Source organism: Glandiceps talaboti, chromosome 2, assembly GCF_964340395.1.
Source record: "Glandiceps talaboti chromosome 2, keGlaTala1.1, whole genome shotgun sequence".
NCBI classification, from domain to species: Eukaryota; Metazoa; Hemichordata; class Enteropneusta; family Spengelidae; genus Glandiceps; species Glandiceps talaboti.
The window spans coordinates 21,160,278-21,187,196 of record NC_135550.1 but is presented as its reverse complement, the minus strand read 5'-3'; the positions used below and the strand labels follow the sequence as shown (position 1 = coordinate 21,187,196).

Genomic DNA, 26,919 nt, shown 5'->3' with positions numbered 1-26,919 from the left:
GTAGTCTAGTTCCTTTACGGTATGGTTACGATTTACACCTCCACGTTGGCATCCAGACTATAGTTGTTGGGACAGACGGCTGTATTGGAGCAGATGTTCAATGACTGTTGTCTTTGCATCATATGTACAGGAGTCGTTGCCCCATATATGCAGGAGTCGTTGACAGCAAACCATGGTGTATGGCCGTTGTTGGAGAAAGAAAAAAGTGACATGTCGCTTTGACATGCTTAGAAAATTGCAACATTAGATCGATGACTTTAATTTTTCAGCTATGAATTGTCACACTTGATAGAGTAATCCTAGGAATTTACATCCTCATATTTGAACGTTATTACATATTATATTGTTGACTACCATACTGTTGTCTTACGAGTTATGACGAAGGACACTTGCCTACGTAAATACCCGTTTTAAGTTTCCAAAATATTAATAAAAAATGTAATTATCATCTCCATAAAACTCCATAAAATTGTAGCTATTGTTTTCACAGGGAACTGATTCAGAGCCTGTAGTTTCAAGGTGACGCATTGCGTCTTTTTTTTTCACTTCGTCAAGTATGCTATGGCTTGCTGACTATAATTCGACCTTTACGTCTATTTGTATTCTTGGTTTTTAACGCCGTCCCATTGCTTCTGATGCATTTCGTGAGCCACACTTGATTACATGTAACGCAAAAGGCACTGAGCGTGTTTTACCATTACCGTAAAGAAGTGTGGTAGTTTTACGACAATACTCCCCATGCAATGCATATAATTGGCACGGCTAGTATTAATAATCGGCCATACTGACCAACCATGTCATTGTCAAATTAATTTGGCTATCGACACTTCACTAGAATATATGTCTGCATACCACACCAATTTCAATCAAATGACCCGGATTGCCAGTAACGAGTTCTCGGACCACAAGCAATGAGTACATGATATGATAGAATGAGTGTACTGACAATGTACGAATTCAGCTCTACTGAATAATTATGGAGATCTAAACAACAAAAGTTGTTAAATTTGTTCACCTCTGTATTTTCCTCTTTAGAAGTGTGTACAAATATAATCTGATAATTATTCTATGGTGATTTCCTCAACTAGTTATGAAAGTTTAAGAGAAGTATTGACCCCAGAATTAGTAATTCATCGTATAATTCAATATCCTTAACGAATAGAAACGGTATCAACATTTAGTGAATCCATTTAAACGTGACAGGAAATCGCCATATTATTTATGATCGTTTTCATAGGATATGTCATGTTATTTAATATCGTTTCAACACAGCACTGAATGTACCGATTTGACCTTTCTTGAATTTCATTTGTAAAAATATCATGATTAATAAGTGGACAAGACCTTTTTCTCTGTCAAAGCTCATAGAAAATAGTTAACATTTGTTGTTGATTTCGTCATCGAATATTTGACATTTTCAGGAACTGAAATTGGCCATCACATAGTTTATGTCAACTGCAAATGTCAATTACACAGACCACTAGGAATTGGTATGGCCAACTGACTAGTCATATACGTTGTCTGCGTTACATATGCTCTATGTTCGAGGAGACTGGATTCAGAATTTTGCAGACTTCTAGACGAGTGTTTGAGGAGAGGAATAGAACGTCTCTCGAGGAAAATGATGTGACACTTTCACACAGTCTAGTCTTACTTTGAAAGCAAGTATCCACGCAATGAAGTGTGTTGTTTCGTTGTGGAAAACAAAAGCACTCAACCAATTTTCCAGGGGGCGCTATAACAGAACAAACAAGCGCCTGCACATATATGATAAAATGTACATTCTCCCAGTAAAGTGAATACGATCTGGTAATATGCAACAGGTTTCCCTTCTACCTCATTGTTAAGCCCATTATTTATATGTACTAAAGGTTTTTTAGTTTGTTTGTCTGTTTGTCGTTTTGTTTTTGTGGGTTTTTTTTTGGGGGGGGGAGGGCTATAATTCTTAATGTATGATGGACACAAGTCTTAATCAAAATTCCTGGTAAAGATCTGTGTGATTTCTAAATGTGCACTACTCACAGAAAAGATATGTACAATTGTCATCAATCGTCCTACGCAGTCTACTGGACGCATTTTGGAAAAAATGATGATCGACAAAACAATACATAAGTGTGTTTTGGTTGAAACGATGAAAAGACGAATGGCGATATGCATACTACATTGTATTGGAATAGAAATAGCCTGAATACAGAACACCAACATTTCATTCTGGGCAACAGCACCGTAAATTCTCAGCTCAGTCTTTCCCTAATAGTAATTGACACCGTCGTCAACGAGAGTGGGCGCGCAGGTTATATTTTCAATATTTGTTTATTTCTTTGTTCGCAGGAAATCTAGAATTACCTAAATAAGTTCCGAGTGGATTTAGATGGAACTTTGTTGAAATAATTTCAATGAGACTTGATAACATTTTGGTTTTACGATGTAAACTAGCATCAGTCATCGAGTTCCAACTTATGTATTGAGGGCGCCCTCAGTTTCAGGATGAATCGAATGCACACTTCGGCTCGGACGCGGACGAAAGTAAGAGGAGATCTTAATTCCAATACTAGAACCATCGTAAGTCAACTTTAACAGAATTTTGACTTTCATTTTGAATTTTTATACACGTCATGTTTTCGAAATGTCAAATTTGGTGCTCTTTGACTTATTACCACCTCAAATCACCATAATATAATCTGAGTTACCATGCACACCGTACCGTATGCCCATAATGTGAAGTAAACGAAAAATAAATCAATACAGTTCATCAACTACATGATCATGTACCCGGCATGTGTACATAGCCTAGACGATTGTATTGTGTACTCCACATCACAGTTTACATGTTGTTATTACGTAATTCGGTGAAAAATATTCCATGTCCGAAATATTTTTTTCTGAAAAACCTAACGATGTACCTAAACTTAAACTCGGGGGTATTCAAGAGAAAAATGTTATGCATTGTTGATATATTAGGACATACAACTTTTGGGTAAATTCTATTTTTTTTATTCAATAATCCTCAGCACAGTGTTGATTTACTGATTTTAGATCTTATCAATTCTTTTTTAAAGAGGTCGGTTTCTTGTCTTTTTCGTAGCTTGATTCAAATATTCAAACTTCGTCATGCGACATTATAACCAACAAAAGAACTTAATTTTGTATATCTTATACAAATACAAGTCACTTTTCAATACAGTATTAAATTAACCACATCAGCTTACTCACCGTCACTAAGTGTCAGGTAGTTTCTCCTACATATATATTATGTATAACTGGCATGAAACGAACAACAGTCAGGGAAAGAATCTATATTTGATGAAAATTTATGTTATTTACTGTCCAGACAATGCGTTTTTTGACGCAATGCACGTATTGATGGCCAACGAAAGTTCGCATTCAGTGTTAAAGTACATTTACCGGCAGGGTGACTTTGTGAGAGGTAATTTTACTTCTGATCAATTAAAATGAAACCTAATCTACCCGATAACGATACAAGTCGAGTATGATAGACAATCTAAGATGCAATTTTAGTAAACGAATTTTTCACTTTTCGAAATTGTGGCATCATTGTAAATAGCGCCAACACACAATAACATATAGAGCGAATGCTCAAGAGAAAATACAAGCTGGCCGGTGAAGGGCGCTAATCGATAAAGATTTAGAATGTTGTTTGTAACTGAACATTCTGAAAGGACACTTTCAAGCTGTGCACTAAAGACGGGTTGTTTGTGCAAGAAAAAACGATCGCCGTTGGCGTTATATCCACATCACTGCGATTTGTGTACGGTCAGTTTATTGGAATCAATCTTCGGTACAATGGTTGCACAATAAATGTTACCTGTAGATTGATCTACCGTGACAACAACAACAACAACAACAACAACAACAACAACAACAACAACAACAACATCATCATCATCATCATCATCATCATCATCATCATCATCATCATCATCATCATCACCATCTTTTAAGGAAACACTTATTAAACCCTGTTACAATTTTTAAAAAGGCTAAAATCAAGGGTGGCAGGGCGAACCATAGACCCTATACGAAATGCTCTATGGGCAAACCACATGGGCGTGTAATATTTCACAGATTGTTGTTTTCTTATTGCTTAGAATGCCGTTTTCTTAGGAAAATATCGTACGAATCTTGCTGCTACAAATGTATCAATCTCTAAACCCTTTACATGTAGGAATATATATTAATCAAAAGGTTGTTATATTTAGTCTGTAGACCTGGAAAACAACAATCTATGAAATATTACACGCCCCTGTGGGGCAAACGTACTCTAGTAGAGTATATGGTGCGGTGATAATATCTTGAATAAATGTAGAAAGATTCTATAGTTACACAAATACAAAGGTGAAAAACGGTACATGTAGTATCGGAAAAAGTTTAAGTTGTAAGTGGACAGTTACTATACTACATGTATAGTGTTTCAAAATTCAATCTGGAGTTGACCGTTTGGTGACCTTGCAAATTGCGTCGTTTATAGCCTATGTTGATTCAAACAGTTCTATTATATGTTAAGTTCTTGTCTGTAATTTTTATATTTAAACGACTATTTTGCTCGAAAGCGTGTCATCATCATCATCATCATCATCATCATCATCATCGTCATCGTCATCGTCATCGTCATCGTCATCGTCATCGTCATCGTCATCGTCATCGTCATCGTCATCGTCATCGTCGTCGTCATTGTCATTGACTACTACTACTATACGTCGAGTTAAAACATAAATCATAGCCAATTATAACTTTCATCAGACGTGACTTCAGTGTCATCTGGGAAAGATAGGAATATTTTGAACACTGGACAGTATTTGACATAACATAAATGTTCATCAAATATAGATTCTCTTTATGTGTAATTCAATAAGAATTTCAAATATGAGTATCATAATTTGTATGCGTGGTATGATTAGACCATGAATCAAAGTACCAAGTATAGTATTACACTATCGGATTACAACCTCACTGTCCTTTTATAACTGCTGAAAACATTTCAAACATGACCAGATAAAATAATATATTTGGATGATTATAGAATTCACGTCGTGACCTCTGGGTCAAGTTATTGTAATTATAGATGGCCAGGGTCATGGAGTCTCCTCAATTTATTCTCTTTTGATTTCTATTTTCAGTTCAGTTGTCAGATCAAAAGATTTACGTAGCACTTTATTTATGATTTACAGAGTACGTTACCGTGAGAAGTATTGTGAGATGACGCTGATAAAAAGTTGACAGTGTTCTATCGGTTTAGGTTTATTCAAAGATCGTATATTTGGTGATTTGAATATTGTTATATCCCATGTAACGGTACTTTTTTGAATGAATGAAAACAGGTCCTGGTACAGAATGATGTAAAAACTATGAAAACAAGGACAAAATGCAAGTTTGCATTTTGGCCTGGTTTGTTCAAATTTTGAAAATAGTGATGACTATACCATTGAAATTGCACGATTCGAAGTAGGCCAGCAAACATTTCGATAACAAAAAAAAACAAAAGAAAATATATACGTAAAAAATTACTTTGTGGATTAAAAATGACAAGAACTACCATATCTAGGAATAGTAGAACGAACTGCTGAGAAATTCTGACCCACCACATCGTTACGGTATCCATCATGGGATACGTACTTGAACTCTCCCCTAACCAAAGTAATTTTACGATAAACTTGGTGGTGTATCAACGCTAACAAAACAAAACACGTGATATAATTTATGTGTATCAGGTGACAAAACGATAGACGGTGAACCGAGGGTCAGTGTTATAAAACACTACCAATCCTATCAATAGAGTGGTTAAAATCGGTGGGTGTTCTTGTAGTCGGGACATTTGATACTTTTATAATAACCCTGTTTTCTAATAATTATGTACAATATATATTATGGTGACAGTCTACATGATGTGTTCTATGGTCATACAAGAACATACCACTTTTTAAAGGGGTTTCTTGCTCTTAAAGATATGTTGTGCACTATTCAAGTAGTCTGGATGTCTTGCTTAAAAATGAAATATTTCATGGAGAGTGACTAACGATCCAATATTTGTATCCCCATGGCGTATTTGATCGCTGTAGTAGCCCTTGATATCGTTTCCGCTGATGTGAAGAAGTCCACATGTAAAACATACTAAAGCAATCCCCGTAACAGATGGAGACTACAAACCGCAGGGTCTTCGTGCTATTCTAGAAAGAATTATCACCCCCACCTCTGTCCTTGGCAAAATCCATGTTGTTTGTGGTAACTTATACACATCGAGGCAAAGTACCATTGTTAATTTTTGTTATCAGTTCTGAAGTGAAGATTCAGTGCCATACAGAATCGCAAGTGCGTGCGTTCGTGCGTGCGTCTGTGTGTGTGTGTGTGCGTGCGCGCATGCGCACTCGCCTTGGTGCGGCATCAACATGTGAATAAAACATAAAACAAGTATTACCCCAAGTGGTACTTGTCGAGGTTTTCTTGTACGTCTAATATTTCAAAGTGAGATGGGGGAACAACCTGTAGTTTGGCCAAAAACATCAAATTAGAAATCTTCTGGATTTATTGGTCCGATATTTGGTGGAGATGTTCCCAGAAATGTCAAATGAAAATTGTACTCATTGAAATCTTAGTAAACTGTAAACTCTGTATAATGTTGGTTAGATGAGTTCCACATTTATAAGGATGTTCGTAGACATGGTAGAAGTATCTCGGTGAAAAGTGATTGATGTAAAATAACCCATTGGTATACAAGGAATATTTAGCAAAAACAAGTAAAAGGAATAGTTGTACAGACAGTATGAACAAATGTCTTCTTCGGAAGGTATGTATTTTGGCCATTCTTATCATTTGGAATGTCTTTGATGACCCGCAGAACATTACCGTCCCGATGACTTATCCAGACCCTGCCATCACTACTCACAGTAAGGTATTTCCCAACATGATAGCTTCGAGACAACGTATATGTTCCAAACGTGATGAAGAACCGTCTATATTTTTGTGAGAAATTATGTATCCACTTTAGGGATTTCCGTTAGAACTTACACTAACCACAGACAAGTCTTCTTACTTGTCTGTGCACTAACCAAAGTACAAGACAGTTGTTAAACAGTTTTTACTAGTCGAGTAGGAGCTAATATTTTGGTTGTATTCTCTGTTATCAAGTTGGGAAGTATTATAATCATGATGAGAGTATCATAAGAAAACTTGACCATGAGTCCACACGTGCCTTATAAGTGTAGTTGATAAGCTAGCAACAGTTACTATGGAAATTTACATGTAAAAAGATTGAGATGAATGTTAGCAGGCGACAATATCAGCTGATCATTCTGACTGTGTACGTCATTAGTTTGTGTCGAATATAACATATGTAACTGAAAAATGTGCACCATTAAAGTACCAGAATGACCCACTCAAGTGCTACGTTTGAATGAGCCCCCACCGTAACCACCTTCCTGCCCAGGTGAAAATGACCGCTCCCACATGAGTATGATCTTCACACAAGCCTGAATGGAAACCTAAGTGTCATCGACAGGAAAGAAGACAGACCGGTGGGATTTTAAATTGAGATTTCCCACAAATTTAACTTCTTGAAAAAGCACAGAAACTAGTTGACGATTCAAGTTGGTGTGTACTCATGTACAGTAGATATTATGCAAGCTGATATTCTAGCATCTCAACTTTTGGTTAAGGTTACTAGAGAGTATAGGTTTTGATGACGTATTAAGTCCGTACTGCACGTTGTTGTTTCTTCCAGACGTACCACATGTACAAAATTCTACAACTGGTCAGAGATCGGAGGTCAGACTAATGGAGATATAAAATCGTTGTTTACAGTCGTAATTTTGTTTTATGGCAATTCCAGACAATTATCGCTCAACCTGTTATTTATTTTCATTGCGATGATTTCATGATAGCTGTTTAGATTTTTACGATAATGCCACTTCTGGCCAGTGTAGGTAATGCATGTTTTGATATTGGTTGTCCAACATTTAAACAAACACCCCTTGGTAAAACAGGTTGAGGCCAAAATGTCAGTAATTACGTCTATATATATACCAGGATATGTAAACCAGAGACAAGCAAATGGATGGTGTGGGAATGGGAGTAACAATATTACATAGCACAGCCGAAGCTTAGTAACAGACGACAGCAATACCGAGGAACCTCACAACTGATCGACAAATAGAACGTGAGAGGCCAATAGAGGAGAACTTTACTTGTAAACCATATAAAAAGAAAATATCTGAATCATAGTTCACCAGTATACAACTTCTCTGAAGTCATTCACTGTGTGAAATTTGTGCGGATTTTAAACACTTCTCCAAAACGTTGGTGCAATGAACACGTACCTGAAACCCTACTCAAGGGAGGACGTCAAGACGACGCGATCGCGATACACAAGGGAGGGAGAGAGACATGGCTATTTCAGTATTGCCCTAGACTTCAGCTATTTAACAGATTTGGTATGGGAGAAAGATACCAGGATCATCATTCGATGTGGTGAGAAGACAACGATTGTGGACACCCCTCATCGTTTGCAAGCTCATGCTAAAAAGGGGCGGTATGTAGTTCAAACACTACCACGTCTTTTAAAAGCATTACTATATGGAATAGTGCTATGTAGGAGTTGATATTGCATTTCTACCAAGGGTCTCTATGTGAATTGCAAGTACATTCCTTACAAACGTTAAGCTTATTCTAATGTCGTCTGACTAGACGAACATCTGTCGCCGTTTTAACATCGTAACCCGCTGAAGGAATATTTAATTAATTTGAAAGAATCAAATCAACATTGTTGTGCATTATATTAGTAAACTGATATATAACATTTTTTAAAATGCAATGATTTAGACAATTATAAAAGCAGAACAATTTGACTAGGATAATTGAAATGACTAGCCCATCGTAATTTAAGAAAGAAAAGTCGCTTACTTACTTGCAGGACGTGAGTCTTTGCTAGCCATGAATGAGAATCGTGAAATGGTCATCGTCTTCACCTGATGACATTTCCCCAGAGGCGTTTACCATAAAAGTAATAATAACTCACCCGAGATGCTCCCAAACGTTTCAATGTAATTTTATACGAACTGCTGCGTTCGCTTTAATACTGAGTTGCTAACAGACTATTCGAGAGAAACATTCCCTCTGCCAAAATTAAAGTATTTGATAGTTATACAAGTTTTCGTTTTGTGCCCAATGGTCAAACTTTATCGGTAAATTTCGAGTACAGATATTTCTTTATCCATATGATTATTCTTTTGAACAAGGAAACTGGTCACAAAATGGTAAACGTTTTACAAAGTCCACACATCCTTCTTGTTAACCATTTATTCAATGGTAGATTATTTATCCAAGTTATTTTTAGGAGAAGTTTCAATTAAATTTTACCTGATTCGTTCATACCTCGACCGGGTCTCGAAAGCAGTCCAGTCCCCATCTTTATCAAATACAATGAAGTAATTGATAATGAATTAATTGTGAGGGCATAGGTGATTAAGTTCAAAGTGATAATAAACGGTAATGAAGAATAATACACGACTGTTGCGTAAAGGTGCCGGTCGGAGAAGTCCTTTCAAGGATGACGTTTTGACATACAAATAATATAGCGTAATATAGAGCACATACCAACACTCGTAGGGTTCGCGATATGAATTCGCCACAATGTCCCTCCCTGTACACTTAAGGCATTAAGAAAAAAAACCGTTTGATTCCGGTTACCCGACCCCACCCAGATTTTCACTGCCAACCCTAAACTTTACGTATTCGAGAAAAAATAAATAAAATCGCGAAAATTGTGAAGTCTCGCGAGAAATAGTGAATGCGTAAACTGACATCAACTTAAAAAGACAATATAAAACTGTTCTCCCAATATGTAATGACTGTACATCTGATGAGAAGAAACCAATAACACAGAGACCATATGGAAAACAACGGAAAAAAATATTTAAAAAAGTAAAATAAAAAATCTACCTACCCCCACCTATTCTGAAATCGAACGTAATCGGAACCACACAATGTTTTGTTAGGCCTAACAGGAATTAGCTTACTCTCAAGTTTACGTCCGGGGACCTAAATTACAACACTAAAACGAGGAGATGGACTATAAACCCTATAAATTCTAACGAACTATGTGATGTGGTAGGTTTCATTTGTCTCGGTTCCTAATAGGAAATTAAATCACAACAAGGAACCAGTTGGAATTATGAGGTTGTGGCTTCAAAATTCAATTGGACGTTCGGTGCTTCTCCAATGCAAACTACCATGGAAGGAAATGAAACAGGCCGCAAATAGAGAATGGAAAGAAATTAAAAGAGCCAATAAAACCAAATGAAGATATGCAATAAGGAAACGAAATACAACTATATCTGTCCATGTGAAATTTCATTTTTAATACCATTTGTCATAACCTTCAAAGTGTAAGAAATATCACATTCAACAAATGTTTTCTCCATACATAGTTGCATGCGTGTATATTTATATAGTGACGCAGAAAAAAAACCGTTGCCTTATTTAACCAATAGAACCATACTGATTCCGAAACATTTCCTCTTCTAAGTGTTGAACTGGACAGCATGAAGTCTCAACGTCAGAGTATCAAACATAGTGTCAATATCTTACATGCTTTCTGTATGGTACCTAGATTGTCGTCATCTTCTAGGCCAAGCCACTATTTATTGTCTTATCTAATTTGTGAACATTTAAGAGTTGCTGAACATGGATGCCTAATACAAACAACAAAACATGTGCAGTGTTGATAACCTCATAGATTATCACATCGAATGTCAGTTTTAAGTGATATAAGCTTACGGTTGTTAAGTTGTACCAAATGCCAAAATACTAAGAAAGCAAACGGAAGGAGCACAGTCTTCACAATATCACCATATGCCACTATTTAGTGTTTTCGTAAAATAGTACGTGACTTGTGGAATAACAGGACGACGTAGAAGCAGATAGGGCCACCCAGAGGCATCGACGTGTAAGGTTTCATATTTATCATATGAAGTGATAAACCACCTAGTTCTATACCTACCAGTTATATATATACACTCAATTCAGTCACCTTCGTTCGGAGGCATATACTTGAATTTAGATACTGATCTATTTAGAGAACAATCTCATAGATGCACTGTATATAAGCATGAAAGTAGTCAACAGAAAACATTAAAACATTAATTTTGTCCCTCCATAGTATTATAATCCATAATAAAATTCATAAGTAGTACATTGGGTTACTTTTATACTATTAGGTTGCCATGATTGCTTATACTATTTGCAGCCATGACCGAAAACAATACTTGTGGTGGTGGTGGTGGTGGTGGTGGTGGTGGTGGTGGTGGTGGCGGCGGCTAGTTTACAGATTGCATGTTGTACGCATAACCCATATGAACTTAATAGTGATACTGTGTAGGTTGTATATAGAACAGGTTGCCTCTGTTTGTCTCTCTGCCTAAAAGACTTTGTGAGGAACCAATTTTTTTGCTGATGGCGTTTTGCTATCATGTCGTTCATAGAATTAGAAACGAAACATAACACCAACGAATAAGGCAGAAAAACATTGGCAATTTGATAGCATGGAATCCACAATGGATATATATTGACAACAAACAGTGGCAAAATCTGGCCTTGCTCAGGGTCGCCTAATCCGTTTAGTCCAGCTGTGTTTAATGTATCACAGTATGATTTGATAAGATACGTCATTTGCGTCATCTACTACGTTCGCATGTAGAGGACACAAACCACCAAGTCAATAATACGGTATTATCTGAGGCCTACACGGGATCTTTCAAAGTCATTGTCTTAGCAGGTTGTTGACCTGTTAAGTATACCTCTGGCGCAATGGTCTACACCCGGGGGTCTACACAAAGTCAGTGATAGGGGACCGTTGATCCGGGCTGTTGATACTCTACATAAAAACATAATCCATAGTTGAATGTCCTTCGTCTTCTGCTTCCGTAATTTGTTTTTCATTTCAGAGTTACTCCATTTGGAGACCCTTCTGTAAAGGGTGGTATTAAGTTGGGCAAGAGATTAGTAAGTACACACTACAGCATAGACATTGCCTAGAAAGAATCTCCTGTAATAAATGAGAATACAAACACTTACTCCCGTCCGCAGATTCGGGATCTTTGTGACGGTAGAGACACAATGATCTGCAATACCGATAGGTAACAGCCGTGTGGCAGCACCTCTAAACATGAATGGAATTTTTTTTGCGTGAAAAATTGTTTCTGGTGACTTCTGACGCCATATGATGAAATAAGAAAAACGTCAACAAACAAACAAACTGAACGGAAAGATTGACGAAATTTATTTGGACCCAGAAGAAAATAAATTCAGAAAAGGTTAAAGCTTGCAGCCAGTTGCAGAAAAGGAAAAGTACAATTCCAAAAGTGGTCATTGAAAAAAGTGACCGTTGAAAAATTGCATGATTTACCTTGACGACGATTGTGTTTACTACTTTAACCCTACATTTCGTCACTCTCGACGTCAGTAGCGATAACGTTACCAAGGTGATTCTAGAATCTTTGTTTTCACTTGCCATTCTTTATACATGTAATTATGTGATTGGTAACTTCCAGATAAACTTTAGTTACAAACCAAGTGTGGAAATGATGTCTATCAGTCAAACCGTGACTTTTATCGATGCAACTTTGATAAGGTGGATAGGCTTCAAGTATCGTATGTAATGGTATATTTCTTCAGTGTCTGTTACTGTCTTTGAATCGGCATTGCCGCCACAAGTCGAAGACAAACGTAGTGGCAAAAACCATTGTGTCATGAGTATTTTCCGACTGACTGAAGACAGTGAAAAATAATTTGATTATACCTGCAAAAGCGTGTTTTTTTAATAGTGGGGGTAAAGAAATGCGATTCTGAATGTCCCGTGCATGTTTGTAGCATCACAGCATCAGTTATGTAAACGAACGTTATCACATTATTATGATTATGAACGCCCGGAAAATAAACTCTGCATTTTCTGTACGAGAGCGTTCAACTTAGTTTACACATGGTATTGACGGTATTTATCAACACTTGGTGAGTGTTGGTTGGATATCATAAGGAGAACTTGTCAGCGGTTGACTGGCTTTTATTGTTTTCTTTAATGAACCATACACTTACCAACTGGTTATTCCATTTTTCGAATTATAGACTGGAGACAATCATGGATGAACATGTACACATTCATAAGTATCCACAAACACGCCATAATTTATGGCTTAATGCAAAATGATATATGAGCCTTGTGTCAAAATTGTTCAACTAAGCAAGAGCAATACACACACAGATGGTTATACCATATATTAGATATAGATGGTATGTTGGCCATTTACATATTTTGAACATATTTTGTATGTTTTCATTTGGATGTTATGGATGGTATATACAAACATATCTGAAGGACTTGCTAGGTCAAAGGTTACATGTTAATGCTCTCAACTTATGAATTCCTTCAGTACTTTACTGGACACAGCTCTATTACATTGCTTGCAACCCTCATATAGTCATACAGTGTATGTGATATCACTGTTCTGTCTCTTATACATGTCTATTTAATTTTGCCTACCGACAACGTTCAGCTTAAATAACTGCAGACAAGGTCTTATGGAATGTAAAATAAATTTCATGGCAAGTATAGTCTAATGACTCTAAGAGTTCCGATCTTTACAAGGCAATGCCAACACGACATTGTTTGGCGTTTACAAATGCAATGCCATCATTGCACGATATGGTCTGTATATTAAGTTCTCTAAACAAAATGCCTGAAGACATAACTTTACCATTAGAAATCAAGGGTGTAGGTAAGAGTGGGTAGCCGGCAAAATAATCACATTCCACATAGTCTACAAATTAGCTACATCCCTGAAAGTATTAATTCTTCATATGTTTTGGCCTTCACGTGGAATAGAGGATTTGGCATCATCTTACGTGTAAGATAACACCAAACCTTCACCATAGTCCATTCCCAATATAGTACATGTACCATCTTTTAAAAATGTCTTACTTAAGTTACGGTGATAAATCATATGGTAAAGGAATTATTAAGATCGAAATCACAAATATGTAAATATATCGTGGCATTTGATTTATTCTGGTTACTGGGTTGTAGATAAATGTAATTTTATCGTCAGCTGGTGTACATTTCCTGTTTTTAAGGATGGCACATAAAGCTTGAAACACGTAATAGTGGAATGAATGCGATAAAAATTAAAACAGTGTTCTATGTTACTAGTAACAGTTACACTATTCTTCGCATTTGTCTATGAGTAAATAGTACATTCTTTCAAACATCGGCACCTCTTTATTTCTTTATGCCAATTTTTGCATGAGTTACATTTTCAGCACCGTATTGCCATTGGGAAGGCAATACATAAGCTTATAGTCTGTATATAGACGAGGAGCTATCACCCTATGCCTACATGTTATAAAGATATTGCTACGACTTCCATGTCTGTAAAAAGCGTTAACTACGAGTTACATTAGATTGAGTTGAACTAATAAACCATGATCTGTAAATAGATTTGAATTTTTCAAGGGATGTAGCTACTATATATATGTTGAGATTTAGACTACATGCTGGTCTTTAAAAGCCAGTGAATCAGAACAAATTGAGAAATGGCATGATGTACAGTACTTTTTATCGATAGCGTGAATTTAGTTTTATATTACGAGAACCCATTGAAGGTTAACAGTTGATTGATCTCATCTCATCTTCTCATGTTTCTGTCAGTATTTGTCTCTCCTTGTAATCTGGTATTTTGTGATATACATTTTGTAGCTGTCTTGCTGCTCCAAGTGAGGCGTCTAAATAATAAAGACAATCTGGCAAGGCCCGTCCCTTCTTATCGATAGCGAAAGAAAGTCTTGACTGATCGACTGTGAAACGCCTGTCGACCACGATGTTGTAACACTATGACTAGTTTGACCCATCGAACACCCCCGGTCTTCGTATGTCATGTTACCATGGTTACGGCCGTTTTGTAACCAACTTTTAAGTTCAGTCATATATTGTGAAAAATGAAGTGACAACATCAAAGATTCGTTGTGTTTATTTTTACTAGAATAAGATTTAAATCATGGCATATTGTGAATTCGTCCCATAGCTTCTTGTTACATGTAACAGAATAGGGAGGGTGTTTGTGACAGTTTCAAAATGAATCTAGTGCGATTGTTCACACAGTATGAGACAAGTTTTACGTCCATCTACTTTGTACCAAGCAGCAAGCTCCCATATTTGAATGAGACATTCTCCAAAGATTAGCTTACCATATCAATATTTACAGTGAGTGAATGCTGATATCAGGCACTGATATTCACTACTTAACTCTAATTGTGTAGCCCTTTTTTACCAAACGTCATTTCGTAAATAATGCAATGTTTATCTCTGCTATCCACAATTTTTATATTAATGAAGTAATGAACGTTATTTCTCTAATAATAGTCATAAAGTAAGAATGCTTAAATACACGTGCTGAAAAACTCGAATTAAGTCCAATGTTAAGGTGGTTGGTACGAAACATCTTGTGGTGTGTACTTTTGTCTATCTCTATCTCTATTGCAATATTTTTCATCCATTTATATGTTGTCTATCTGTCTATTTAGTGGTTTTCATCCATGTTGTTTTTTGTCTATCTGTCTATTTCAGTGGTTTTCATCCTGTTGATACGGTGGAGCTGACAGCTGACAGGGGGTATCTTCTTTGGACCAATCCTAGAGGTTCAATCGAAGTCAAATTTAAATACGGCAAAACTGGAGACGATTTCAGGTAAATAAACACTGTGTTAATCACGAAGTATATGATAAGTTTACGTGTTCCATGAATTCTCACACTTTCATTATTTCAGTAAATCGTCAAAGCCCCATCCATAAATTGATATAATTGGTACGAACGATAGAAAAACTGTTTTTTATCTGAGTAATTAAAGATTTATACTAACGCACTACTCTTTGTAATGTCGATTTAACTGCATGTGATGAAAAGGAACTTTAATACGACAGTTTTTATTATCTAAGACTGTGAAATGGAAAGAGTGGAAAGAGAAATACTAAATACCCAAATGTATTATTGGAAATAACAGTAGGTGGTAACGACATAGAATGAGTCGATCCACTGGAATCGAAAGGTGTAAACTGATAACCTGGCATTTGAAAAGTAGAATGTGTTGTTTTCCGAAAGTTTCTGGTTTGGCGTTTCATTTGTGATAGTAGCAATTTCCAACCAAAACTATGTAATGATACTGTTATAGTCTACCCTATCGGTAGCACAGAGACCCAATACTGAAACAATGTTATCAAATTGGTAGTCATGTTAAAACAGAACTGTTGATATTTTGCCTGTATGCATTTATTGCATATTTGTAAAACTTGTTTAACATACGAGACCAAAAATGGATACATTTACAAACACCAAACACTTTCGGTATCAGTGTTATTCCACTGTTTGATAGTGTTACAAATATTTCAAAGAATTGAAAACAACTTACATACCCTGGAAAAATACATTCATGGTACAAGGTGCGTATAGTTTACCTATAATTGGTAAAATGTTGTTGTTCTGCAAGTCATTACGATCGAAGTTTGCCCATCGCTTCGAAGTCTAAACTTCTAGGCTAGTTCTTTGCAAAGTTGCTCATGGTCTACTTTGTACATGCAATGCTGGGACAATTTTCCTAAACATCGTATCAGAATTTATTTGTAATTCACTTTGCATGCAGATCGCACTTAGGGCGCGGTTTATCTAAATATGAACTTTAAAACCATTCAATACATTTCGTATATTACTTTTTCCCACCTAAAGTTTTGGTTCCACGCTTCGGACGATGAATACATTGTAAGCTTAAGAGTATAACATTTGAATCAATTTAAGAGTGGTTAAAAGCTGGAGCAGTTGCGTACGTGATCAATTTCGAATTTAGTCTTAGTGCTAAAAGATTACTTGTTTGTATACGATAAGATATGATATTCATATGCTAGTACACGTAGTATACTGAAAACAAATACACTGACCAGGGACGCAGTAAGACCCTAACCATATTGATAGTCTCGTATATTTTGATCCAGGGACCAGCAAATTGTTGTTTTCATGTTTTTCAATATCTTTTCACTCTCGTATTTAACTATATGATATGACCATTTGGGAGTATATCTATCCTACTAACGGTTCAACAACTGTGATGCATGTAGTATTTCATGTCAAAGACACGTGTGAATATATTCATATCTCAAAAGCTCGGTCAAAGGTCATGGAGTTGAAAATACTTTAAAACGCAAAACATGTTTGATGGGATCTTGAGGAAATGAATACCCATTAACACTTATTAAATATCACTGGAAATAAGACAATTTGTGGTATTTACGGAACAGTTGATACCAGCTTTGAAGACATGTAGAAAATATGTCCTTCCTATATTGCGATGTAATTCAATGATAGTGATATGATATGATATGATATGATATGATATGATATGATATGATATGATATGATATGATATGATATGATATGATATGATATGATATGATATGATAGTGATATGATATGATATGATAGTGATATGATAGTGATACGATATGATATGATATGATATGATATGATATGATATGATATGATATGATATGATATGATATGATATGATATGATATGATATGATATGATATGATATGATACGATACGATACGATATGATATGATATGATATGATATGATATGATATGATATGATATGATATGATATGATATGATATGATATGGTAATGATATGATAGTGATCTGATATGATATGATATGATATGATATTCTCAGCATTGTCACGCCAAGACATGCGTAGATGTCGTGAAGTTGATAATGTCATAACACTATTTTCTACGAATGTTCACAGTTGAAACTGTTTGTGCACCCTCAGTTACCATGGTTCCAGTATTTTGAAGTTCGACTGTAGAACTATCGTGCTATGAAAGTGTAGATTTTGTTATGAATTACTAATTGCTATTTCATGTATACTGATATTTGCAATATTTTCTCGTTGATCTTGGACTGAAATATGGCATGATACGGGTTCAAATTATTGACAAATAACATGTTTTTACTTTTCAACCCATTATACCGTGTTCTTTTCCACTCAGTTTCTAAAAGTTCTGTGAATATGTTCTTGTTTATATTTGACTTTTGATAGATATATCCTAATAGGTTCATTTTTTTGTCTGTTATCAAAAAATTATAACACATATTTTCATAAAAATCGTACATTTAATAGTGCGAAGTCATATGTTTGATATCTTCTAACATATGAAATCGTAGGCTTGACGTCCTCATATAGATACGATAGACGCCATAGAAATCCAACACCCCAGGTTCAACTATTGTTGAAAGATCTAGATTGTAACAGCTATAGAGTGTAGCTACGAGTGATCAAAACATACAGCTTCAAAGGAACCGTTTATGACGTTATATCCTGGCAATCCATATAGACATTTCAGTGATTATGTATTTGTCCGTTAAATGTGACATGTATGTCTTTAGGGATTCAAAGAGCATAGTGATATATTGAGGAAATAAGAAACTGAAGGTTAGACTTACATATATGCCATGAAAATATAAATGACTGAACGGACCCCAGCGGATCGGTCATCATTTTTGGCTTATGGGCGAATTTATTCTTTGTAAAAGTGTTCAACTCTGAAATAGTACGTAAGTGTATCTCCATATAAGCTGATATCCCAGGATTGCCTAGCAGGTACTTGTCTTTTCTCTGTGTTATGACCAGATACATGAGATATTCATGTTCAGGGCCGTCGAGTATCGCTTTATTGCATATGCGGCGATTTTTAGTGTATGGTTTTCATGAGATCCGTATACATGTGAACTAATGACACAGAAATCGTTCAGACTTCATTATAAAGACATTATTAAAAGGTTGTGCCGGTTGTCTTTAAAGAGTAAATCGTGATGGAATGCTGTAGAGTTTTTCCACATTACTAGGACTGTCATGGTGAAGGGATGTATCGCAAATTATAACATTATTTAACAAACTCTTACTGAATATCAATGGAAATTTATTGTAAATGTTTGATCCCGATCCAGGTTTTAATCTATGTCATAAGAGTTTATAATATGTCGCTAATTGTATGTCATTTGGGCTTGATAGTATTACACGTAACAAAAGTCAGATATGACAATGCTAAGTTCTACTTCCAATTAAAAAGAATTATGGGCGAATTTATTGTAGCAACACTAACCATGTGTGACTTATCTTCACAGATGTTACATAGACCCGCAATACCAAGGAGTCAAGATCTATGAACTGAAGGGTTACAAGAAAGAAATGATCATTGACGGTAAAGAACCAGTCAGTAGAAACAAGAACTCACATCACGTACCTAAAAGCCCAGCTAGATTCAGAGAAAATAATTTCGAATTCCGGTCCCGAGATGGAGAAGTGACGTTGATGCTTGAAGCGTGCCGAGAATACAATGCACCCAAGTCACAGGCTTTCAAATTCAACTACGTGTTAGCATTGTAAAAAAGACTACAATAGATTGTCAGCACAAAATGAAAACTTAGCAACTTCACGCATCATTGAAGGAAATAATTTTGTTAAAATGTACATAAATGTTAAGATTGAATACACTGTTCGATTTTTGAGCCGACAACAGTTTATTTTAATTGCAATGTAGACTGCAGTGTAACCGAAATCGTATGGCGATATAAGATTCATCAAAGCATTCAAAGACTAGTGGGTTTGACTTTTATCATAATAATTTGTCAATCACATATAATATTCACCTTGGAGTCGAAATTCGCTTGACGTAAACAAGGAAGTTTGATTTCAAACTGTGTTCATTAGGACCTTCGGTCATGCCAATGTAATTGGTCAACACATATAACAAGCTTAGCAAAGTCAATGAACAACTTGTACTACCCAATCTCCAAGACAAAAACGCAAATGTATATAAGTTTCACTGGCGGACCAAGGTTCCACAGTGGTAGTGTCTGACCTCAGAATGACACAAGAATTGTATTACCAAGTCCATAAACCCTTGTTTGGTATTATTCTTATTATTAAAGGGGCATTGTTAATGACGATAGGGATAGACAATATCTTGCATCTCCTGTTTTGTGTTACAAAACAATAGCAACTCAAACACAAACATGGTACCTCCCTACATAACAGTATTCAATCAATGTGTGATGTATTTCTTTATTGGTTATTACACAATATTTTTACTCCAAATAAATACGAAGAAAACTATTTCAGATATGGTGGTATGCAAATTTGATACAGAATATATGAAACAATATTTCAGTTTACATTCTCTAAACTTCACAGTTTTTTATTGTTTGCTATCACACCATAGTTTGTTATGGTAATGATATTCGATATTGAAGTTAATATTTTAAGTAAATGCACGTGCTGCCTGGCAAGTAGATTTTGACTTTCAGAATTGCAACTTACCCCAGTACTTTAAATGCAATCCATGAATAAAATGAGTCTGAAAGCAAACCTACTGTCTTGAGAGGAGAACAGACTATTTTGATAATCTCAAATATTTGCTGTTGAATACTCTAAGACTGCAATAGCAAAGACATTCGAGTTTGAGATAAATAGTGGAAAGGGAAATTGTGATCGTGAAATATATTCGACATGTCAGAGCGCCCTCTCTCAATAGGTCATTAATATATCACATAACTGAACTTATCAAATATATTTGAGTTGATATGTTTTGAATATTATCGATACATTAAGCAGAGAAAACGTTAACATAATTTTATTAGTCAACTGTGACTATCATGGCCAGCATTGTTAGGTAGTCTAGATATGTCTAGTGGTTTCCATACGTGAAAAGTCGGTTTTCTATAATATTTTGGATTTATTTATTTCTCATAGTGTTTTCCCCATTCAAGTGGGCAATATTTGTACGTAAAGTGACTTAAAGTAACTTTAGAATTTATTCTTAACTTTAGCAGACTTTCTCCCAATTTGATTTTGTAGAACTATTTGAGGAGAAATAGAACTTCTATGCGTGCATGTTAAGGGATTTTTACACATATTTTAGGATACTGTTTATTAACTAGTAGTTGTTTTTCAACTCCAAACCGATTGTTTTGTGCGTTTCTTGGGTACAATCCAAGGGGTTGTCATATTGGATTCAATTTGTGCATGTTTCATAGTCATATCAAATTCATTGAAACCTCATACGATAGGTGAGATATTGTCATCATCTTATGCACACTACAGCACATTGCAGGTTACATGTACAGTTCACTGGGTTTGTTTAATGCAACCACGCAGAAGTCAACAAGAAACTGTGCATTCTACACTTTAAAATAGCAATATTGAATGAATACAATTTCTTGCATTCTACACTTTGTCTGAATGAAATGAACTAACGGTGCCACCATGCAGACATCAAACACAGACGTCAAAACATTGGCGCCCGCGTGTCTGCATCTAGTTACAGTGCGTATAAATGGTTTATTTCATTCGGACTAAATGTAGCAAGAAATTGTGATCTTGTGATCTTGAAGTGTAGAACGTGAAGTTTCTCAGTGGTTTCTAGTTGTATCAAACAGACCCAGTGAACAATAACCTCCAACGTGCTGTATAATTTGGCTGTGTTATTTTCAAGACGACGATCCAATATCCAAATAAAAATGATTTATAAGTGTCTACACACTAATACTCTGTATTTACTTTTTGACATTTAGTACTAGTTTTAAACCACAAATACCAAATCGAGGTTATGAGTGGAATGGGGTGGGAAGTTTGGTGATGTCCACACAGAAGCCTATTATATCATCATTATCATCATTATATTTGCTTTATTTTTGTATTATTATATTTTTTTTAGTTCAGTACATGCTGATTCTTCATTTCAATTGTTAAATTTTCGTTTTCATCATTGAGAATTGATGTCTCTAAATGTACTATTCGTACATGAAGCAATACATAACCCAGACAATGATACACAAGACAAAGGTGACAATTTCAATTTTATGAATTATGTAATGTTGCAAAGAATTAATAAAATGTAAGTATACTGCTTTCTCATGTCTGTCATTTCTTTCATTAAACTTTATTGCACCGTAAAGCTCTCCTTTTGTGCAAGTGTGAACGTCTCAATACTTTTAATTTGAGAATGAAGAATGTTATGTCAACAACCTCAGCAGCCAGCTCTGTCGCCAGGTCATTAACCCAACGATTCTGCCACCAATGTATGCATGTGATAATTCTTTTGTCTTTATTTGTGCTACAGCAAAGGGGCTCACATTGACGAAATGGAAAGTTGATCAGTTATTTCCAATGAATTCCACAGCTGTGTTCCCGCATGTGGGCATTAGTCATTACCCATCCTGCCACCAATGTATGTGTGTAATAATTATTTCGTTTTTATTTGCCATGTCACTATGGCACTAAGCTGGAAATTTCTCACAGGAAATGCTCAAACATTTCTGGGGAAAATTTCATCAGTCATTCCAATAAATTCCACATTTCAGAAACTAAGTGAGCACAATTAAGTAGTGTATCCTTTTCAAGCTGAGCAAGCAAGTTTTTAAAGAACTCATAAATTGTTTAGTTAGGTATTTAACTGGCAACCTGTATTAATACAGAGACATGACAGACCGAGACATCTGTGAGGACTTCATGTCCTATATTATGTCTTGGTATTTCAAGGTTATGCTGACTGCTGTCACAAAATATAACAACAGTTCTCTCCTTGGAATGTTGGCTAGTGATTGCAACCATTGCTACTCTCCTCATGGTGGTTAATTTGACAACTGTGATCTGAAACAATTTCCTACTGAATCGTAATGACTCCTTAGATACCAGTGAGTAAAGTTATTTGAACTGTACTTTATTCATCTTGCTATGAAGGGGGCTTATTAGAAATTAATACAAAAAGGACTTGTTAGTTGTGCAGAGAGAACATCCTAATACATGACAAGGACAATTCAATACCAGTAGGTCGGTGGATATTTATTGATGAAGAAAACATGATACATGTACAAAATGGTGGAAATGTAATCTGCTGAAAAAGTCGAAAAAAATGACAGTAGGAAAGGAAAGAGTGCTTGATTCTTGGCTTCTAAGTTCTATATGACACCTTGTACATGTAAATTGTTGTTTCTCTCACTCACGGAATCAAATGTTCTAAAAAAAAAGAAGTTCAAAAACAGATAGAGGCATAAAATTGTCAAGTAACTTCCCTTCATATATATATATATATATTTATATATATATATATATATATATCTCTCTCTCTCTCTCTCTCTCTCTCTCTCTCTCTCTCTCTCTCTCTCTCTCTCTCTCTCTCTCTCTCTCTCTCTCTCTCTCTCTCTCTCTCTCTCTCTCTCTCTCTCTCTCTCTCTCTCTCTCTCTCTCTCTCTCTCTCTCTCTCTCTCTCTCTCTCTCTCTCTCTCTCTCTCTCTCTCTCTCTCTCTCTCTCTCTCTCTCTCTCTCTCTCTCTCTCTCTCTCTCTCTCTCTCTCTCTCTCTCTCTCTCTCTCTCAAGTGAAATGTAGTGAGAAAGTCTATGGACACGAACAGGTTTCAATTCAAATTTACTGTTCCACTTTGCTACAGAATTGAATAACTGCATAGTTTCCACTAATCATCCAGTCAGAATTTTCCTTTTCTGTCTCCTCATCTTGTCCTTCCTTCAAACCAACAATGATATCAGCTTTGGAAGTCCTTAGTGAACAGTGAGGGGCCGGATGAAAACCTTGCAATGTTAATTCATATGGAGTTGTATGTACCCAATTCAAGTCACCAACCAACTTGCGATAATTGAGATCTCCTTTGAAGAAGCAAAGAGCCGATTCACCGAGATCTTTATACAGAGTTGGGGCCACTGATTTCATCCTACTGAAGTCATGTGGTGATGTCCAGAACCAATCACCTTTAACTATCCATTTACCATCTTCTAAATAGGTTTTCCATAACTGACCAAGTTGACTCAACACAGGACTGTTATCGCCAATCAGAGTCTGCAGAGTCCAATCAAAATCTGATGCCGTGACGTCAGAAACAAACCAAGGCATAGCTTTATAATGTAAATGAATCACATCAGCTAGAGATGACCTCAACATAAAGTCCACAAAACAGAGATCAGTGAAGATTTCAAAGCCAGCGTTATCAAGAACGATATCGACTCGTACTTCATCCCTATTTTGTCTAGCTGTCTGTAGGACCTGCCACAGTGCTGCTGTGTTGTCAACCAGAATTTTAGATTTCATTTGTTGAAGGTTAGCTAGCGGATTTTCTTTCTGAGAGTTTTCAACACCAGCAGATATTGACAGATCACATTTGTTTCCCCACAAAGCAATCTACAAGGGAAAGAAAAAGTCAAATATGAATGATGAGTGTGGACCTATCACTCACACAATTGTTGATAAAGTAATATATTTTGCATGAACCTATCACTCATAAATTAGTAAGTGTTCACTACTAAAATAGGGGAAAAAATGTTGCAGTTGAAAGTTGTCTCATGTGAGATGTTTCTTATTGTTCTCTTGATAAAGAATCATTATGAAGTTTACCTGAACAAACTCAGCAAATTTGTCAAAAGTCGTACCCTGACTTTCTTGAGTTACATTTTCCATATAACTGGCAAGTAGAATTTGAGCTTTGTTGGACGTCTTCAGAGCTTGTCTTTTCTGGTCACCAAATGGATCAAAATCTTTCAGCACTTGGCTGCAATTGCAAAAGTATGACATAAGTTACATAATAACACATACAAGTAACTTTACTTTATCACAATGGAATGTTGCTATGTGAAAGGTAACGAAAAACTAATTAACATGTGTGTCACAAATCTTCAACTTACTGCTCTGTAGCTATTTTTGTGACATGTTCCCTTTTCAGAGAACATGTACGTTTGAAATCAAATCCTTTCAACACTGTATTGTGGGGAAACTTAACCCTTTTTTCACACTAGAAAATCATTTAGTTTTGTCAATACCTTAATCGGATGGCATCATTAATTTTCCTGTACATGTAACACTCCACTAGCAACCATGCTGACTTGAACCAACTTGGAAAAGCAATGCCTTTCTCTTCTCTTTCTTTTCGGATGGTTTCATTCCATGATTCAACATCTTCCCTGTCATCTTCCAGATACAACAGTGGTTTGTCAGTCTGCAGGTGACTCTTCAATTTTGACAGTTCACTGACGATAGATTTACAGTCCTCTTTACCAATCTTTTTGGGGCAAAACATAGAAAACAGGTCCTTATCAAATTAGATCGGATATAGGTGATGTACAGCTATGTCAGTTGGTTGATAGTATGTATGACCAACAACCCTGTTTTTGTTCATGGGCTCCTGTACTATCTTACTACAAACTTTGCCATCATGTGAATTTAACCAGATCACAGAGTTTGTTAATAAACAGCAGTTCAAGACTTCATAATGGTGAAGACTGTTTTAAATGTACATGTATTTGTGATTTAGTCTTTGATGTGATAAATAACAAAGGTAGTTGCTTTGTTTTTCATTCAGTACAGTATCGGCATACCATATTTATAAATTTGCATGAAACTCTATTGATATGAGAGATGTTATCTAAGAGTCACATTGCTATTGTGAAGCTAGTCTTGTAGTAAGATCCAGATCTGCACTCAGAAGGTTGCTAACAAATTAAGCCAAGGATTATCGTACCCCTGGAGCACAGCTCCAACCTCTGACAAGCCCTTGACAGTACCTTTGGTCACTTTTAAAGTTAGCAAAATTGCCCAAGGGTCTAGCAACTAGACTATTGTGGAACACAAACAACAATAAACTACTACCATGGTATGAGAGAGGTTACCTCACCTGGCCATGGAGATCAAATGCCTGGTTTCTGTATTGATATACAGTATCAATAACTTTAGTAAGGATGATAGGTAGACGGTCCTTCACTGATGGATATGCAAACTGTCTGCAAATGGAAAAATATTTGGTTTGTAATAATGATGATATTAATATATCATGTCATCTTAACTTTTCTTTTTACTGAAATATTATTATTTATTTATTTATTACCCATTTGTTACAGCACTGAAAAAGAAATATTTGTCATTCTTAGGTAAAAGGGTAAAGGGAGAACAGTAAATAGCAAAGCTAGTCCAGTCCATCTCCTAGAATACTGGCAGTGCAACATTTGTACAAATGAAATTTTGTAGTTTTACTGATGAGGGCAGTATACATGTATACAGAAATTTACATTACAAATAAATAAGATTCAGAGATTGCTCATAGCTTATATTGTAAAATTTTTTAAACTAATTCTTTAAGTGAGTGGCAAAAATCATTCCTAGACGTCTTAACTCTAAGATCACAAGATAAACTGTTCCAAAATAAGAGTCATGTAACTTTTTCATGAATGCTTATGACACACTTCATCCAGCTAAACAAAAATAACACTAATTTTAATCACAAATCCCTCTGCACACACCAATTTGTTACCCACTATTTGGAATGAATAAGGTGCCTATCTACCCTGTATCTACCCTAATTCAGTAACTTCAGTCAGTGAATGTAAGTCAATCAGCACTGTAACACTGGGAGTACTTTGCCAAGTAGACATATATACATTTACGACCAATGATGTGGTAGTTTGATCCATTCTGAATGTATACTCTTGGAGTCGGTATAATTACTCCAAGCATGGATGTATTAGTATCACTAATACATCCATGCTCCAAGGTATACTGTAGTCTGACTGCCACCGCCACATGTGAACATCTATCATGTTTATATCCATATACATTTGTACTATACTCTGTACCAACAATATGTATGTAATATTGAAAAAATATGTACTTATAATATCGTTTGGGGATGTTATCTTGATAAGTACAGATGCGCGTTACACGATGGGACGTATATACATACTTACTCCGTGTATTTTGCAGATAGCGGTTCTGGTAATTCGTCGACCCTCGCCATCATGATAATTTGACCTTCG

The 26,919-nt window shown here is 35.8% G+C and overlaps 2 protein-coding genes across 2 annotated transcripts in view; one reads left to right on the top strand and one right to left on the bottom strand.

Annotated features, from left to right (window-relative positions):
* LOC144453221 (uncharacterized) overlaps positions 1-22,017 on the top strand; it is a 36,572-nt gene extending 14,555 nt beyond the window's left edge. Inside the window, exons 2-3 of the mRNA XM_078144502.1 lie at positions 15,626-15,745; positions 19,233-22,017. Coding sequence (XP_078000628.1) covers positions 15,626-15,745; positions 19,233-19,494 — 382 coding nt within the window. The 3' untranslated portion in view covers positions 19,495-22,017. The remainder of the gene's footprint in view (positions 1-15,625; positions 15,746-19,232) is intronic.
* Positions 22,018-23,533: 1,516 nt separating this feature from the next.
* LOC144453603 (damage-control phosphatase ARMT1-like) lies at positions 23,534-26,903 on the bottom strand. The gene is made up of 5 exons (XM_078144925.1): positions 26,851-26,903; positions 25,785-25,890; positions 24,934-25,172; positions 24,512-24,665; positions 23,534-24,298 (listed from the first exon to the last, which is right to left on the bottom strand). Exons 1-5 carry the CDS (start codon positions 26,901-26,903, stop codon positions 23,534-23,536), a joined length of 1,317 nt encoding a protein of 438 aa, XP_078001051.1.
* Positions 26,904-26,919: the final 16 nt, after the last annotated feature.